Genomic DNA, 19,841 nt, shown 5'->3' with positions numbered 1-19,841 from the left:
ACTTCTGAGATGTAAAACAGAAGATATTTATATTTAATGATCAGCAACTATGCCCAACAAGTTCTCAAAAAAAAAAAAAAAGTAAAGAAAAACTCATGAATACAAATGTATCTATGAGACATAAGCTGGATGCCGTATACAAGAATGGTACACACAACCCTGCCTATGACCCAGACTGTAACACTTACCACTGTTTAATTCTTTAATGTTTACTGACTAAAACCAGATGAGCCCAATCTGATAATTTATACTCACACAAATTAGTATACCAATGGCCACACAGTATTGCTGGGCTCAACACAGACTGGATTCAGCAGGGATCTAGGAGAACCTTTTTTTGAAAGACCTTTAGGGGCCGGGCGCAGTGGCTCATGCCTGTAAACCCAGCACTTTTGGAGGCTGAGATGGGAGGATCACTTGAGGTCAGGAGTTCCAGACCAGCCTGGCCAACATGGTGAAACCCCGTCTCTACTAAAAATACAAAAATTAGCTGGGTGTAGTGGCGCACGCCTGTAATCCCAGCTACTCAGGAGGCTGAGGCGGGAGAATCACTTGAACCTGGGAGGTAGAGGTTGCAGTGAGCTGAGATTGGGCCACCGCACTCCAGCATGGATGACAGGAGACTCCATCTCACTTTAGGAGTATCAGATAGCAATAGCTGCCCCTTGGGAGTAATCACAAGCTAATCACACTTGCTTTTTAAACTGTGTTGACATTTTGTTTCTTGTGCTTTCCCTCACCCCTCCCGATCCCTAAAAAAGAGTTCTGATTTTTCCCAAATGTGATCAGATTTGTAGTTAAGATCACAAGTCAAGTCTTTCAAACACTGAATCAGAGGAAGAAATAAACATTTCTGTCAGGGGACTCTGGGAAGGCTATAAAGGCCTACTAAACCCTGTGGAATAAGTATGAAATTTTGGCATAGTCTAAGGAGGTGGGGGTCTTTCCAGGCAAACAGACAACAGAATGCAGTGCATAAATACTGGTTGTATATGGATTTGTTTGGACTACCAACCAGACTGTGACTCCTCAGAGGGCTAACACTATGTCTCAGTGCCTAGCATACAGTAGGGAGTCCCACTGTTTAATGAATTGTAAGTCTGTTATGGGTAAAAATCCAGTCTTAAGACTTTCTATCTCCTAGCAGGTACCTGAGAAACATTTTTTTCCTGATGGATCAATTGTTTATTTCATTCCTCATATATTCTTGAAAGGAACTAAAAGATAAGGCTTAGGAGAACAAATACTAAATTATCTCCTAGCACCTGAAGAAATGGTAAACAAGAGAATCGGTGTGAGGTTCTTTTGAATCTAACTAAACTATTATTTAATACCAGTTGGTGTTTGTGACTAATGAAGCTGTACTCCAAAATCTGCCAGCCAAGGAGGGGCTGCTGAGAGACTCCCCATTCCCTTGTCCTATTCTCAACCTGCACTAGAAGCCTACCATTCCCTCATCCTCCACAGCCCCAAACACAGGCCAGGGGGCCTAATGACAGCTGCCCATCACTGCTATAGCTGCTTTTTATCCATGAGGGAGACTTCAGTGCAGGATTATGATTTGCTGCCAAATACATAAAAGCATTACCTTTAATAAAATCCCCAAGACATTTATGTGGACCAGGTGAGGGCTAATTCTATCTTTTTTGACTCTGATAGCTCTTTAAGAATTTTAATATAAGAATTTTAATATATGGAGGGTATTAGAGATCATGTAGTGTTGATTACATCTCTTTCATTTTATAGACAGGAAAACTGAGATCTACAGTAGTTAAACCCCTTGGCCAAGGTTACACAGTTCGCAGCCGATCTCCTGGGTCCTTAGCAAGGCTCCTTCTACATACCACCCTAGGGAAGAAAGCGCTGCTAGCTGGGACCTGGAACTGTGTAGCAAATGCAAATGGCTAACCCCCAAAGGACGCAGCAAGCTCAATTCTCCGGTCAGGCTTTCCCCAAAGGCACTGCTTCATCCTCTGGGCTGATGACAACTACGGTGAATTTAATCATTTGCTACTGGCAGTTAATATAAGCGGTTTAGGCAGCATCTGATTTAATAAATCAAATAAAGAACGCAGTAAAACTTGATGTGATCATGAGATCTACTGAATAGGACCCAGTGAAACAACTATGGGCTCCAGCACAAATACCAGAAAAAAGAAAATTCTGTCTTCTCTGGCTTCCTGAAATAGTAAAACAGGATTTTAAAATATTTATCTGTCCATATTTGTTTTACAGGGCATTCTTCCTAATTTATCCTGTATTCAATCAGTAACCTTGGAGGGGGTATTATTTCACCTTCCTCACTGCAAATGCCAGCCATTCATATTTAATAGCAATAAGAATCATGATAATGTTCTTAGTAAATGAGAATAGTTTAGAAATTGAAAGCAGACGTAAAAGGAACTGACTTAATGGCAAGTTTAACCCCTTTAGAACATGATGAATCAATTCTGACTTTTCATGATAAAACATCCCAGTTCATAACAGGTTATGTATCACTATGAGACATCAAAAACTGAAGAATTAAATTTCTTTGGGCTAAAAATGATGTGGAAGGGAAACGTCCCAGGAAAAACAGTAAGGTAATGCTTCTGTTTTGATGCTGAGATTTCTTCTGTGCTGCAGATTTTAAAACCCTTCAAATGGCTGTATTTTCTCCCAACTCTTCCTCTGTGCTGCCACATTTCAGACCCAGGAAGGAGATACTTGCAGAGACTGGCCTGGTAACTGAAGGTTACCAAGAAACAGAAAGAAAGACTGCTCCAAATTAATTTTTTTTTTCTTTTTTTCCCCCTTAGTTCGAGGAAAGAAGAAAACTTATTATTTAAGAGCGATGCAAAATGAAAGCCAAGGCCAAGGACTTACTTTCCCGGATCTGGCATCTGAGTGCACAGCAACCGCAGAGACTGAAAACTCCTCCGAATAGAATGAATGTTTGCCATCCCCATAAACACAACTTCACAGTTTGGGTAATACTCTGGAGAGAGTAACAATAAAGAGAACACAAATACGTTGAATTTAAAGCCCACATGGCCAAATTTAAAAGCAAACTGGCTATAAAACCCACTGCAGCTTCTGATTAATGAAACTGAAATGTTTTGAAATGCTTAACTATTAGCCCAATCCTTTATAATAAGAACACACTGAATTTTAGGTATCTTTTCAAAAAGGGTTTCTGAAAAGGTTAGATTTGTAAAGAAGATACTGACATAAAATAAAAGCTATTATTTTTTAAAAGAAAGGCCTACTTTGATCTCACTCTGGCTTTACTTCTTGGGCCTTATCTAACTTGTGGCTTTGGAATCTCTTTGAAAAGAACTCAGCAGAACAATGCGTTCACACATTCAAATTTTACCTTGGTACAGCTGCTTTCAATTTCCAGCTTAGACCACATCTGAACAAAGAGCCTGGTGCCTCTGTCTGTGCCAGAGGCACTGAGGGGGGTCCCTCCTTGGGGAAAGCTAGCATTCCAACAGTTATGGTGTTACAGCTCAGGACAGAGATACCTTACTAGGGTTCTGTATTTACTGCTTCAATTTTCACCCCAGGTTTTCTAAGGAGAGGCCCTTGAGGAGTTTGCTACAAGGCCAGTGATGAGCATACCCTCTGTCAAAGGCAACAAAAAGCTTTTAGACGGCCGAGAAATTGAGCCCACTAAAGCGGCAGCTTCCAAACATGAACAGGCCTTATAATGGGGAAGATCCGCTTTCCTTATCACCTAAAAGTTGGCACAAGGAAGGAAGATTATGTGACTTCACTGCACCTCCTCCTCCATTTCTCCTCAGAAAAGAACATACAGTGTTAAGAATCCAAAGAGAAGCTCTGGCACTCTCACGACAGGATGGATGAGGAATATGGCTTGCCACTTATCTCAAATTGAGAACTAAGTCTCAGTTGGGCAAAGGCTGCACTCACAAGGAGAAAGTATGGGGAACAAAGCACCATACACCTCACCTGGGCATTCGCAGCCTCCTCCTTTGGCTCGGTTTGCCACAGCAGCTGCATAGGAGCGTGCATCCAAGATCAAAAGCTTCTGCGGTTGGATGGCTAAACTCTCTGCTCCTGAAGCATTTGACAGAGAAGAATCTAGGGACATAGAGAGAGAGGGCAACTAAATGAGCCTGTCTTTCCCAGAACTGTGCAGAATTAGACCCACAAGCACATCTTATGGCACAAAAAAGGCTCGATAAAATGAAATCCCCTAACCAAAACCCTTGATACACAGGATTTTTCTATTTTTTATATTGCCATCTTATGAAAGATGAGAAGGATTTATTCTCCAAAACTGACTCCCAGAGTACACATGGGGTTCACACAGCCCAGTCTCTTATACTTCATTTCTATACCCGTTGTCCTTTCATGAAGCCTGGCATTTCCTGCCATGGTCTGCAGATACTGCAAGTCCTCTATTACATAAACACTCCATTTTTGTCACAATGGCAAGAAAGACAACAAACACACTAATATCTTAATTGAGGTTTGAAACAAAGGGTCTTCTGATTCTCTGCCAAGACCCATGACTCCTCAATCAATCCCATCAAGTGAAGCTCTGCACATTCACTTCTATAAAAGTAAATCTATGTCTTGTAAGGAAGAGGCCATTTCAAGAAAAGGTTCTTAGATGCTATAAAAATCATTGCCATGGGTCCAGGGAGCACCTTACCGAACTCCACGTCAGAAAGGTCTCCCCCATTGGGAAAGTCTCGAGAAGTGTTCCTAGTTGACAGCTTGCTGCCACTCGATCGGGAGTCAGAGGCACAAGCTTTGGCTACTGACTGTACCAGATGCTCATCATCTGCATTTCGCCAGCCCCACCAGCTAACTTCTGGCTGTCCACAGCGGGCAATGACAGCTCCATTGCTCTGGTGCCTGTGTGAGGAATAAGAGACAACAACTGTACCCATTCAGATGCTCTCTGTACTCACACAAAATAGATTTTAAGTGCCTTAATGAACAGTCTAATTCTAGGTAAGTGTTGGGTCAGCTTCAAGTCCTCTCAGTATTAAAGAGGGTAGAAATCTTACACAACCAACAAGAACAAACAACAAAACCTGTGTGTTTTTCTCAATTACCATAACATCACGGAGATCCCTGTAAAGTTACCCAAAAAAATGACTAACGGGTCAGGCATGGAGGCTCACATTGCAATCCCAGCACTTTGAGAGGCTGAGGCAGGAGGATTGCTTGAGCCCAGGAGTTTCAAGACCAGCCTGAGCAACATAGCAAGACCCCATCTTTACAAAAAAGTTTTTACAAATTAGCCAGGCATGGTAGCACATGCCTGTAGTCGCAGCTACTCAGGAGGCTGAGGTGGAAGGATCCCTTGAACCCAGAAGCCTGAAGCTGCAGAAAGCTATGATTGTGCCATTGCACTCCAGCACTCCAGCTTGGGTGACAGAGCAAGACCACATTTCCAAAAAACAAAAAAGAATTAATGTGTACTCTTAGTGAAAATAAATCAATATTCGTAACTTAAATCTATAGATACTACACTAATTCTGCTACCCAATAGTGAAATCTGCTACCTTTTTAATGCTGAACCAAGAGCCCGCCTCTGGGAATAAAACATTTACCTGGCCCACAGTGAACTGCTTTACAAAATCTCCTGAGATTTCATGAGTCACAAACTGCTCTTATAATAGGCAGATAGCTCAATGAGCCAGCTACTCTTCCTAGGGCTCTTAGAAAGAGAAGAAGAGCATCAACCTCAGAAAACCATACTCTGACATATCCTTTTCCAATAAGACAGACCAGAAATCACAGTCTACTTTAAGGTGCTATTAAAACCCAGACTTTTCCTAATTAGGCAATTTTAACCAATAAAAAGTTAGAAAAATTCTATTACTTGGCAGTAAAGAGGAATAAAGTTCTGATACAGGCTAGGACACTGATGAACCTCAAATATGTAATGCCAAGTGAAAGAAGTCAGTCATAAAAGGCAACTTATTGTATGACAATTAACATGAAGTATCCAGAATAGGCAAATCTATAAAGACGGAAGTAGATTTGTGCATGTAGTGACTATTATAAACTCCTAGTTACTTAAGGGAGCTTGCCTAATTCTAAGTTGGGGTTACTTAAAACGATTATGTTTCTATATAAAACTGAAGCACTCTATGTTTTAGTAGCAGGGGCTTTATCCATTGGACATCTTAATTATTCAGGGCTAGGGTGGCTGGGTGCCCTGTGAATGGGTTTTTTGGGATGATGAAAATGTACTGTAATTTGTTTTTTATCCTAAAACTCACAAATAAGTTAAATTTGGCACTAATCAAATTCCACTGAAATCACCAGTTTGCTTGTAGTTTTTAAATCCTCCCTCCCTGGGAGACAAGTAGCTGTAAGTACCTGTGTATTGCCAACATGCTCAACTGGCTCACGTGTTGAATGGGGCCAAAATAGAAATAAAGCCTCAATGATTCTTTATAAAATGCCTCCTAGCAAATAACAGGCACTGGGCAACCACTGGGCTGAAGGACTCCAAACCCTGCACAAGAGGTTGGTTGGGCCTTTCCTAAGCATCCTCCTCTTCTTCAATGCTTCCCAGCAGTGCCCAAGAGGAGCAGTAGATGGCGCTCTTCAGCTTGGATCTTGGGTTTTAGGGGCCACTGCATTATAGTAGCTATTAGATTTCAACTGGGCTATTGCAATAAACAATTATGTTTTCTGCAGTCTTCTAAAATGCTTCAGACTACATGAAAGATAACTCAAACACTACAGTTAAAAATCACTAAAGGAATGCATTTCTATCACTAACAGAACCAGGCAAAGTATAAAAATTATGATGTCCAACAGATAAAGCCCTCCCTACTAAAACACAGAATGCTTCAATTTTATATAGAAACAGAATTGTCTTAAGTAACCCCAACTTAGATTTAGGCAAGCTCCCTTAAGTAACTAGGAGTTTATAATAATCACCACATGCACAAAGGAAAAAGCTGTGAACTACACTACAGATGGGCGCCCTTCACATCATCTTGCTGTGTTAGAGCAATCTCTGCCTTCAGTTATAAATCCAATTAAGTGCTCTCTCGTCACAGTAGGACAAAGCCCTAATCAAGCACTGGTTCAGCATGGTGCTGTCAAGTAACTGCTGCTGGCAACCTCAGGAATCATGACCCAATCTACAGACAACTAAATTCAGGAAATGGATGTCAAGAGTTCCAGGCATCCTGCGACCTAGGCTGGCAAAGCAGAGCATGGTGGAGGATCTGATTCTTCCACACGCCCCTTACAAAGCTTCCAAATAATACAGCAACCCAGTTTGCATCTCAGCAATACAAGACACATATTCTGAGACAGAGCCCAGTTCCAGGAAACCTGACTGATTTTGCATGGATGACTACACCAAGAACTTTAATTTGTGATCTTTTGAAAGACTTTCTCTGAAAAACTGCAAATAAAATTTTTCATTTATATATCCCCTTGTATCTCTAGAAAAAGAGGGGAAAAACCTAGGGTGCATGCCCTCTAGAATAAATTTTAGAAGAGGAAAAAAAGTCTTCCCATTTTTATTACATTCTAAGTTTTTCTTCAGCCCTCTTAAGCTTCTCTTCCCAAAGGGAGAATTCACCTAAAGCCTCTTATTTTGCAAATGAGTACCTTCCCCCTTTTGGTCAAAGTCAGCAAGCCCCACAAATGCCAGGGCTGCTGACCTAACACAGCTGTTGGCCAGAGCAGCAACTGGCTGCTTTCCTCATTCCAGCTGAGCAGATCATTGATAAGACTCATAAATCCCTTCAGCTTTCACTACTCTCTAGTTCCTGTAGCATCCTTACCACTTGAATGATAGGCAAATTTGGTGACTGACTTTTCTAGGGGTGTGTGAAAACAACAGTGATGAGAATTGAGATTAAAAATGTAATGAGTTCCACTGGGCCAGAGCAAATACTTTTCCATCTCTCTCCATTCAGAGTGGGCATCAGAGTTTGCCTTTAGTAGACTAAATGAACAAGCTGGTTACCTCTGTAGGAATTCCACAAGGAGACAAATCCCTTCCTACAATCTCAATTTTCAGTGGAATGAAGTTTCTAACTGTAAGCCACTGGATTGGCCCAATTCAGGGAGAGTCCAAAAAGCCGGCAAACTGGGAAAATGGAGAACGTAAACATTACAAAGAGATGACATCCGAAACATTTCCAGAAGAAGGAAGGACTTCTTTAAAATTTAATAGGATTCTGTGAGAACTGAGATATTCACTGAATTATAAAAGCAGCACTCAAGAGATATAACCTACTCCAAATGTTGGTACAGAAGCTCAGTGTTTATAGGCCCTCATTTAGAACCAGAACATATCTACAAAAAAAGAACTACCATTCCCATTGTATTCACTAGGAACAGACTGAGGTCAGTTAGGGAACTTACTCAAGGTGCCTTAGCAAGGAGTGTAAGAATATACCTGAACTCAGATCTGTGATTCCAAAATCTGTGCTCCATCACCATGCCACCATCCCCATCTAGAACTTGCACCCGTGGCTCTCATGCCTCTGATCACTGAAATCTTCTATCTAGTCATGCCCCAGTCTTCTTCTCTAAATGCTTCCTCTCAAAACAGAGTTCTTCCACATGTCAAAGTTTCAACCACAATCAGAGCTAACTCGACTCTATATTCCCAATGATCACTTTCTAAGACTCATCTCTCAATCCAAAAGCCCTGCTAACACCTGAAGCTAAATGCTTAGTAAGCACATTATCTTCTCACAGAATGTAAGAAGGATGTTGAAATAGCAAGTCCAGCCACTTTACAACTAAAACTTTCTTATCTGTTTCAAATGAACGACCAGCTAGTGTTCTGAATGCAGTCAGTACTGATGTGTTACTGGAGGAGAAGCTTTAACAATAAAGAAGTACAGCCTTGCCTAGAAAGTTCTCTGAACTCTCCTCCCCACCCTTCCCAGGTTAGCAGCAGCAGAGGCAGCAGACCATATGCAGCAGGCAGCAGCACCAGCCCAAGCAGGGACTGGTTCAGTTTAACTTACCTGTAGACGACGGCAGGGATGCGCTTCCAGGACCTGAAACTTGCTACACTTTCTAGTTCTTTGTCAGTGATCCAGGCAGGCACTATGAGCTCTTGAGGATAGCTACCACATAATCTAAAGAGAAGATGAGAAGTGGGGAGAGTCAAGGGGATAAGAGAGGGAGAGAGAAAAGGGGAGAGAGAGAGACACTAGGTGAGCCAGCATAAGGATGATGATCTCACTGCCATAGAGCCAGTTAAAGGCAATGAGGCGCTTTATTCGAGTTTTGGTCTCCTCAACAGAATGGGTTACCATAAGTGTGTTTTGTTTTGTTGCCTTAAATGTTTACTTATGTGTATACAACAAATGATACTATCTTGGATTGTTCCACTCGATGCTACCTTTTGGGAATCTGGCAGTCTTAACCATCAATGAAAAAAAGGGGAGTCGAGGGTCAGTCTCTTTATACTCCATTACAACTCTTCTGCTGTAACAAGTACATAGGTTATTTCTAACTACATGAGCGCCCAGTCCAATTACAGAACTGAGAGTCCGTGTCAGTTCTACCAGACCCTCAGGGAAGGACAAAAGCCCACAATTTCAAGTTTCCAGAGACTGCACAGGATTAACTCATTCTTTGATTTGAACCAAACAGGGTGTCATCCTTATAGGTAAACAGGTGCAGCCATGGGTAGGCAAAACCAATACAAGCCAGCCTATTTGCATACACAGCCTCAGTCCCATTGAACCAGGTTAGTAATGTGACTACGCTATTAACCATAATTTCCATAAAACATACTTCAGAACAAATTATACTGGGGGCAGGGGGGATAAGCTTTCTTTTAAATAGGGAAGATCCTAGCTACAGTCAAGCTGGTATCCTGGGAAGCAATACTTCCGACAGATTTTTACTTACAGGACAATGTCTCTCTCTGGATAATCCAATCTTCTTTTTTCAATAGTGAAGGCAATAAGGCCTTTAATCCAAATCCTAAAACACACAAACTCCACCACCACCACCAACCTCCTGCCCTAGCCTATCCTATACACAGGGGAAAGCCCAGAAAAACACAAAATGGCTTAGGAGTTGGGGGTTTTGATCATTTTGCACTAAATCTCTCTCTCCTCAATTTCCAGAAGATTAAGTCTCAGGAATTTAAAAGCCACTGAACAAAGAGAATGGCTATGACTAAGAGTAGCTATACAAACTTCCTAACACCTATTCACAAACTCCTAAAAATAAGCTAGGAGCCAGTAATGATGGTTAATATCTAACCATGAATCTCATTCCCTTTATTATGTATTAAACTCAAGAGTAAACTTGGCTCTCACTCTTCCTTTGTAGTAGGAAGAACTTTCAAATCCTATTGTTTCCCACCACCCCCCATTTTGTTTCATGGTGGTGATAACATCCTAAAGACTGGTTCTGAGGTATAACTGGTAAACTCCTTCAGACAGTTTTGCTCTGTTACCCGGGCTAGAGAGCAGTGGAGTGGTCATGGCTCACAGCAGCCTCGACCTCCTGGGCTCAAACAACTCTTCTACTTCAGCCTCCCCAGTAGCTGGGACTACAGGCATGCACCACCATGCCCAACTAATTTTTTTTTCTTTGAGACGGAGTCTCGCTCTGTTGCCCAGGCTGGAGTGCAGTGGCATGATCTTGGTTCACCGCAAGCTCTGCCTCCCGGGTTCATGCCATTCTCCTGCCTCAGCCTCCTGAGTAGCTAGGACTACAGGCGCCGCTACCACGCTGGCTATTTTTTTTTTTGTATTTTTAGTAGAGATGGGGTTTCACCGTGTTAGCCAGGATGGTCTTGATCTCCTGAGCTCGTGATCCACCCACCTCGGCCTCCCAAAGTGCTGGGATTAGAGGCATGAGCCACCGTGCCCAGCCAAATTTTTAAGAAATTTTCTGTAGAGATGAGGTCTGTGTTGCCCAGCCTAGTCTCAAACTCCTGGGCTCAATCAATCCTCCTATCTTGGCCTCTCAAGAAGTTAATCCGAATTAGGGATTATTTTCCAACAAGTCTGTCTTAATTCACAGTTTTTTTTACTTGATCTAATTTTCTAAACATTCTGTTCATTGTCCTATAGGTACTACACTCCCAGTAGTCAGCTCTTCAGTACGCACTACCTACTTACTTGTGGATAAACGATTTCCAGCATAGGTTACACTCAGGAAAGCCTAATGCAGCCATAGGCTCTCTGAGGCCGCCCCCTCATCCAGTATTCACCCTCCTTCTTTGCTTTGACTTGTCACTGAGAATAGGCAAAAGTATAAAAAGTCTGCAGCTCCCAATTCTTCAAAGCACCCTGGGCTCTCAATCCCTGGAGAAGGTCCACGTTAAGAACTGTGTATAGCAATTAGCTATAGCTTTTCCAGTGAAAACTGAAACACTCTGATGGCTAGCCACAAACAGACCAGGAAAATGGCTGTCATAATTTGAGACAGCTAAGAGGACCACAGAATGATAAGTGATGCAGGGAAACGTAGGAGAAAGATTTATTTATTTATTTATTTATTATTTTTTAAGACAGAGTCTCGCTCGGTTGCCCAGGCTGGAGTGCAGTGGCACAATCTCGGCTGACTGCAAGCTCCGCTTCCCAGGTTCACGCCATTCTCCTGCCTCAGCCTCCCAAATAGCTGGGACTACAGCCACCTGCAACCACGCCCGGGTAATTTTTTGTATTTTTAGTATAGACGGGGTTTCGCCGTGTTAGCCAGGATGGTCTCGATCTCCTGACCTTGTGATCCGCCTGCCTCAGCCTCCCAAAGTGCTGGGATTACAGGCGTGAGCCACTGCGCCTGGCCAAGAAGGATATAGGTAAAGATTTAAGATATTTAACTATCCTGGACAATTTTGTTTTATAGAAATTTGGATCACCAAAATCATAGTAGTTAACTCTCCTCCCCTACCAACGCACTTACACATTTTAAGGAACTGGGTAATGGCTAAATGGTTACATTAATTTTTTTTTTTTTTTTTTTTTTTTTTTTTTTTTTTAGACAGAGTCTCACCCTATCACCCAGGTTGGAATATAGTGGTGCAATCTCAGCTCACTACAACCTCCACCTCCCAGGTTCAAGCAGTTCTCCTGCCTCAGCCTCCCAAGTAGCTGGGACTATAGGCATGTACTACCACGCCCAGCTAATTTTTGTATTTTTAGTAGAGACAGGGTTTCACCATGTTGGCCAGGCTGGTCTCAAAACTCCTGACCTCAGCTGATCCGCCTTGGCCTCCCAAAGTGCTGGGATTACAGGGGTGAGCCACCATGTCCAGCCAAATAAAGGTTACATCAATATTTAATGGTTAAATGATCATAGCAGTGAGGTTGGTTTTAGATCAATATATTAAAGAACAGAATAATACAGATTGAGCATCTTTAATCCAAAAATCTGAAATGCTCCAAAATCCAAAACTTTGAGTGCTGACATAATGCCACAAGTGGAAAATTCTACACCTGACCTCATGTGATGGGTCACAGTCAAGTCACAATCAAAACTTTTCGTACAAAACATCATGCATGAAATTATTTAAAATATTGTACAAAATTACCTTCCAGCTTTGTGTATAATGTGTATATGAGACAAAGAATTTTGTGTTTAGACTTGGGTCCCAGGCCCAAGATAATCTCATTATATTCATGCAAATACTCCAAAACCTGAAAAAAATCCAAAATCTGAAATATTTACAGTCCCAAGAATTTCAGATAAGGGATACTCAACCTGTACTTATGTCTATTTCATACCACCTGGAGTAAAATTACAGTCATAAAAACTAGTTCATAAATGTTCTGTCACTGCTTATGAGACCACTGATCCTATCTCTAATGTGATGCCAAGTGGTAATGAGAAAAATGGTATAACTGCCTGCCTACAGGCAAATACAATATTATCTAGACATGCATGTACCAGAAAAAATAGAGGCCTAGAGGGGGTAAAAGGGAAGGTTCTAGGATCCTGTTAAGTAAGGATCACTTTCCACTCCAATGATTGCAATGGGAACAGAAGATTCAATAAATACTCTGAAGATCATGCCTTTAGATTTAATAAATAAAACCATTTCAAATAAAAAGTCTAAGTTCAAATGTTCTGCCACATGAGAATTGCAGTTTCTGCAAAGGCACTGGCTGTGAAACAGTCCACAGGGACCCATATAACTCACTTGTACTTCTCATTGATGTTGGAAATCCTCCAGGCGTTGTTCATATCAAAACCCATCCTTTCCACCTCGTTTTTAAACCTTGAAGTTACATGCTCCCCTAGAGGCCAAAGATAAACAGCAGAAGGGAAGAAATGAATACCATTTTGCAAAACAGGTGGAATAAAAACAAAGAAATATATATATATTACATATATGTAAATATATATATTTTTTGAGACAGGGTTCCACTTTGTCACACAGGCTGGAGTGCAGTGGTGTGATCTCAGCTCACTGAAACTTCCGCCTCCCAGGTTCAAGTGATTCTTGTGCCTCAGTCACCCAAATAGCTGGGATTACAAGTGCATGCCACCACGACTGGCTGATTTTTGCATTTTCAATAGAGATGGGGTTTTACCACATGGGCCAGGCTGGTCTTGAACTCCTGGCCTCATGTGATCTGCCCACCTCGGCCTCCCAAAGTGCTGGGATTACAGGCGTGAGCCACTGCGCCCAGCCTATGTATTTTCAAAGGTAGGAATTGCATAAATAATAAAGTAACATATATTATATAGTTTTAGTTTAGAAAGATCCCTGTCAGGTTAAGATTATAAAGAGGAAAGAAATTAATTCTGATCAAGAGTTATGTTATCTCGTCTAATCCTTACAATCAACTCTGAGAACAGTATCACTGAGCTCATTTTACAAAGGACAAAATTAAAACAGGTTATTATGGCAGGACTGTCTGGCCCCAAAACCCATGCTCTTGTCCTATACTGGCTACTTGCCTACTTCCACACTCAGACTGACAGTACACTTAATAAGAAATAAAATCAATAACAAGATCACCATGAGTAGCAATACAGAACTATAATTCCTCATCCAAAACTCTTTGGTCCAAATTTTAGAACTTCAGAGTTTTCCAAATTTTCGTTAAGGTAAGACAGTGCATATATTATAATATTAGGCTCACATGCTTAACAAGATCTCCTTAAACAAATATTAATATTTCTTTTGTGAAAGGTATAGATCATTCACACCAGGTGGGATAAATAAAGCAACAAATAGCCTCATGTCAGCTCAGATCAGGTCCAGCCAAGACACCAAATAGGGTATGAAAAACATTCTGGTTTCTAGAGCCTTTTAGATGATGGAATTGCAGGTTAACAGGTCATGGAATCATAACTGCCAGCCAGGAATCTCAGGAAACACCATACTACTAAGTGCTGATTATTTGCAAGAACAGCCACCCAAGCTGGTATAATCTGGCTATATTTGCCCTAATGAATCTGGCTTTCTTTTCCTTAAGAAAGCAAAACAGAGGTAGAAATGAAGCTAACATAAATTCAGTAAATCTAAAATAACTTTCTTCCTTGAAAACATACACAGTCCTAGGGCAGTATGTTATTTTAAAAAATATTAAACAGCATCTCTGATATATAGTGGTACAGGTTGTAAAATAAGTGCTAGCAGGGCTGGAAGAAACCACAACAACAAAAGCACAAAACAGACTTCACTTTGGTGTTCAAAGTATAAAGCCCTGTTTTCCCTGAGAGAGGAGCTACAGAATAGGAAACAGCAATTATTTGAATGGAAGACAATTCTGTTAAACTACTTCCCATTTAAACTGCTTTTCTTGAGCTCAAGCTAGGTATTACACATTTCCTGAAGGAAAGCTATAAAAAGATGAGGTTGAGAGAAGATGAGGTGCAAGAAGAAATAATAGCTAAATCCATCCCATTTTGGAAAAGTTTTAGAAGCAATGTAGCAGGCTTCCAAACAAGAAAAAACTATCTGAATTGGGGTGCCATCTGTCTACAAATTGCAAGAAATATTGACCATCAAGAATACTAGGCCAGACACGGTGCCTCACACCTGTAATCCCAGCACTTTGGGAGGCTGATGCAGGCAGATTGCTTGAGCCCAGGAGTTCAAGACCAGCCTGGGCAACATGGTGAAACCCCGTCTCTACAAAAACGCAAAAATGAAGTTGTGGTGGTACATGCCTATAGCCCCAACTACTTGAGTGGCTGGGGTGGGAGGATCACCTGAACCTGGGAAGCTGAGGCTGCAGTGAGCCGCCATCATACCACTGCACTCCAGCCTGGGCAAGAGAGTGAGACCCTGTCTCAAAAAAAAAGGGGAACAAAACAAAACGAAACAAAAAAACAGACGAGTCTTTAATTCATAATCCCAATCTAAAAGCTGCAAAACTGTGGCAAATTCCAAGTTCATTATGAGATTTTTTCCCCCAACTCTGGGATATAGCTCCAAGTCTTTGCAAAAGGTAAAAGTATTTCATTAATGATTTTTTTATTTTTTGTGCTTTTCCTGAACTGTACATTAATGATCTTTTACATTAATAGCTCTATCTCAGGATAAAACACATAGATACCCTAAAAGGATCTTGTGATTTAAAAATAACCACTGGCAAAATAATAACAGTAACAATCACTATCACTAGCAATTTACTTCATAGAATCATTTCCCAAAGAAGGACTTAGAACCACCATCCAGAGCACATTCTGAGCTATATGCAGAAATATATACTGACCAGCAGGTATAGAAAATCTGTTACTTCGAGTTCTTTGAGAATGGGAATGAGTTTTAATTATTTTTATATCCTCTAAGGCAGTGACTTCATAAACTCTTGAAACTGACCATCACAACCCACAATAAGAATTATGTTTTACATCACAATACAATAAACATGTTTTAATTTATTCATTTTTTGAGAGACCGGGTTTCCCTCTGTTGCCTAAGCTGGATATTAACTCCTAAACTCAAGCAATCTTCCCACCTCAGCCTCTTGAATAGCTAGGACTATAGGTAGACACTGTGCCCAGCTAATACAACATACATTTTTTTGAAAGCATTTCAGAAAACAATACCCACTCTTACTATGTGTGTGACACAATTTGATATTTTCTATTCCATTTCTTTAAAATTAGATTTCATGACCCACTACTGGATCATAACCTATTTGAAAACCACATCATTACATACATCAGGAATTCAACCAGCTTTTGCAAATTGTGTGAGATGTTCACTCATGTTTACTTAGCCAGAAAAATAAACACAAACACATCTATTGCTGGATTCCCCCTTAAAAATTTCCATCTCAGAATTCTCAGGTCTCAATCAATTCAACATTAAATACATTGTGATATCCCAACTTACTTTAAATACTGGGGCTATAAGGTTTTCGTTTGGCTTTATATTTCCATTTCAACCCTTCCTATCTGCCTTTGTCCCTTTTCAGCATTTAGTATTTCTTATACTAAAAATAATACAGTCCAGCAATTTTCATTTTAGTGGAAATGAGAACTTTCTTTTTAAAAGCAAGGAAGTTCCCTAACTCCCTCTATCATAAACACAGTGTCAATCAGCGATCTAAAAAATTTTCCCCCAAAAGTCTAGCTCCCTGGCTGATTCTGAGTATTCAAGCCCACAATTACACACAGCTTAAAAGGCCTGGGACAGAAGGGACAGGCCTTTACCTGGCAGGTGAGGAAGCAGACCAATACCAGGGTCAGAGAAGGTAAGAACTACCTCTTAGCAGATTTTCAAATATGGAGAAAGGAATTATGCTTTTCTATGTACAAAGGTCCCAGTAAATCCTCTAGATGCAACTTCCTGGACTGCATTCAAACCCGGAAGACAGATAAATAGGCAGCTTCACAGCAGTGTTAAGACCCAGAGTCATATGCTAGTCGTGGATAAACAAGATGGGCTTAAGGGACATTTCACTTGAGAGAGGTTAGAGAGGTAAGCCTGATGCTACTAAACTGGCAGCTAAACTGCCCAGTCATCTGTCAGGCCTCCAGATTAACACTCTAGTACAGAGCCATCACCAACAAGTCAGTTGCAATGAGGAGCAGGAAGTTAAGGACACGGGAGAGAAGCTTTTAGCTTTAAGTCCACTTTTTTAGAGTTTGAGGGGCTAAGAGAAGGGTCAAGAATTTGGCAAAGGCTTCTGTAGGTTTCACAGGTAAACTCCAACAGCAATGTTGAAACTTCTTCCAAAGCTGATTAAGCCTTAGAGCTGTGCCCACAGTATGGCTGGCTTAACTATGACCAGTTCAACAGCCAGAAACTGATTTATATGAATACTAAGACAATTAGGTAATTTTATCATTTCCCTCCTCTCTGATACATTCTACTTCTAGCAGGCTAGGTAGAGAAGACTCCATAAAAGGCTTTATTAACTGCTGTAAGATTAAACTAACTTCCACTCCCTCAGAGTCTACACTTGTGATATCATGTACTGGGGTAGATTATAAAAAGGCATGACTTCGAAATATCTCAAGTGTTGTCTCATCCTAAAGATGACTTATAAGTATGTGGTTGTCTGGTATGCTAATATTTGATGAGTAATGCTATATACACCGCCACTGCTCAACAACATTAGATAACGACAAAAGAACCAGGTTGACTGGATGTCCTCAAGGTGGTTTTTTTTTTTTTTTTTTCCAGTTTTCAATTAAAACCAGGTTTTTCCTTTGTACTCCAGTGAATATACATAAAAGGCAAAAGCCATACATACACATACATTCAACCAAGTGACTGAAATACAAGATTCCATGCTGAGTGGTGGCAAGTTAACATCAGTGTGGACTGTGTATACTGGGAAGAAACAAAATGCAACCCTTACTCATAATCTCTAGCCAAACAGTTATGATTGCATTACCTTGTAGTTGCATAATTTCCAAAGTGTTTTCATAAGCATGGCACATAGGGGGCACTTAAACATTTACTGAATTGAACTCTGCAGCATTAACACATTTGATCTTCAGAATACCTGGATCAGCCTGGGCAGGAAGAGCATCAGTGTCCCAGTTTAAAGCACAAAGGAAACTAAAGCACAGAGAGCATAAATTTTTTGCCCAGTGTTCTTTTTTCAACTAAATCGTAGAGTACGCATTTAAATTCAGGTTTCCTAATTCCTAAGTCAGTACTTTACCCCTCACATGCCCTTGCATCACAAACCTACAAAAAGACGAGAACACTGTAGATATCTTTATGTCCTGATGGCCAAAGAATACCAGATATCATCAGGAAGGGAAAGGGTCTGGGGACCAAAGTCATCCCATCTCAGGACAGAGCCACCTATAATTAAAAGACTAGACTGAGGTACCTCTCAGGAATATCCTAAGAGTTTGCTCAAATCTAAAAGAAACTCAAATTATCAAGGGACTAAAAAAGCTCTCCTAAAAAGATAAGGACTTTTCAGTCTGTGGTTGTGAGAGAACAGGATAGGAGAAAGCAAATCTTGCTGAGTAAATGCTGGCAACCCAAAACTAGGGAATACCTCTTGGAGTCAGGGGTCTTAAACAAATTAAAGTTCTTATATAACATAATGCAGTAGGATGCACTCATTAAGTTCATTATCCTAGGAGATGGTAGAAACTAAAAATTTAATAAAGAAGATGCAATGGTTAAAAACTCAGAAAATGTACATGTAAGATTTGTACACATCACTGTTTGTAAACTTTCTCTTTAAGAAAAACCCCCAAATTTGAAAAGAACTATAAAAAATGAAAAAATGTGCTTTTGTTTTTCAAACTCTGTATCCACAGCATCCACCATGGTCAGGTCTGAATAACCGAGAACTGTTTTTTTTTTTTTTTTTTTTTTTTTTGAGACAGAGTCTCGCTCTGTCGCCCAGGCTGGAGTGCAGTGGCGCAATCTTGGCTCACTGCAAGCTCCGCCTTCCGGGTTCACGCCATTCTCCTGCCTCAGCCTCTCCGAGTAGCTGGGACTACAGGCGCCCGCCACCACGCCCGGCTAATTTTTTTGTATTTTTAGTAGAGACAGGGTTTCACCATGGTCTCGATCTCCTGACCTCGTGATCCGCCCGCCTCGGCCTCCCAAAGTGCTGGGATTACAAGCGTGAGCCACCGCGCCCGGCCGAGAACTGGTTTTAAGTCCTAGTTCTGTCGTCAGTGACTAGCACTGGGACTTGACAACAGGCTTTTTACCTCTGAGCCTCCATTTCTTTGGCTCCCAAAACAGACACCAACCTATCTTGCCTGTTTGACAAGGTCATGAGGATCAAACAAAAGTATTTATCAAAGCATTGTTAAACATAAGATAATGCTAATGCTACAAGCATTTTAATAGAACAAGAATGTGAACCAAAAGATTAAATTAGTGATGGGGCCAGAAAACAAAGTAACACAAGCATAGCAAGATTAGCCTCAAATGTTTAAAATGACCCAGGGCAGACTTATAAGATTGAAGATTCAGGATTAAAATTTCAGGTTTCTAGAAAAAAGTCCCAAGAGTAAACTTTACTTGAAGGAGGCTCACAACTTTTCACTGCACAGAAATTTAAGACTTCACTTCGAAACCTGATACACTAAAAGTCAGTGTTGGACCAGCAAAGTTCTATCTACGACCACATACAGTTTACAAGAAACTACATGCAGAGAAACAACATGAACTTGGTCAAAGCCATTTCTGACGGAGAATGACAGTGAGGGGGACAAAGACTATAGAGGAGTCAGGAAGCCTGGGTTCCAGAACAGGCTCAGCATCTTTTTTTTTTGGTGCGGGGGGGGGTGGGGAGAGGGGTGCGGTCACATGTTAAAACCCATAATCTAGGCCAGGCGCGGTGGCTCACACCTATAATCCAAGCACTCTGGGTGGCCGAGGCGGGCGTATCACCTGAGGTCGGGAGTTCGAGACCAGCCTGACCAACATGGAGAAACCCCATCTCTACTAAAAATAAAAAATTAGC

At 41.0% G+C, this 19,841-nt stretch overlaps 1 protein-coding gene and 1 long non-coding RNA gene across 10 annotated transcripts in view; one reads left to right on the top strand and one right to left on the bottom strand.

Moving 5' to 3' along the window:
- LOC115836004 overlaps positions 1 to 3,241 on the top strand; it is a 68,385-nt gene extending 65,144 nt beyond the window's left edge. The window contains exon 5 of the long non-coding RNA XR_004030999.1: positions 2,799 to 3,241. This is a non-coding gene — a long non-coding RNA (uncharacterized LOC115836004). The remainder of the gene's footprint in view (positions 1 to 2,798) is intronic.
- MTMR3 (myotubularin related protein 3) overlaps positions 1 to 19,841 on the bottom strand; it is a 152,976-nt gene that overhangs the window by 19,142 nt on the left and 113,993 nt on the right. For all 9 annotated transcript variants that reach the window (XM_030816084.1, XM_030816079.1, XM_030816082.1 and 6 more), the window contains 5 exons: positions 13,124 to 13,220; positions 8,979 to 9,092; positions 4,664 to 4,869; positions 3,955 to 4,086; positions 2,866 to 2,977 (listed from right to left, as the gene is read on the bottom strand). In XM_030816084.1, the coding sequence (XP_030671944.1) occupies positions 2,866 to 2,977; positions 3,955 to 4,086; positions 4,664 to 4,869; positions 8,979 to 9,092; positions 13,124 to 13,220 (661 nt within the window). The remainder of the gene's footprint in view (positions 1 to 2,865; positions 2,978 to 3,954; positions 4,087 to 4,663; positions 4,870 to 8,978; positions 9,093 to 13,123; positions 13,221 to 19,841) is intronic.

Source organism: Nomascus leucogenys, chromosome 7b (genome assembly GCF_006542625.1).
Source record: "Nomascus leucogenys isolate Asia chromosome 7b, Asia_NLE_v1, whole genome shotgun sequence".
In the NCBI taxonomy this organism is placed as follows: domain Eukaryota; kingdom Metazoa; phylum Chordata; class Mammalia; order Primates; family Hylobatidae; genus Nomascus; species Nomascus leucogenys.
This window is presented reverse-complemented; position numbering and strand designations above follow the sequence as displayed.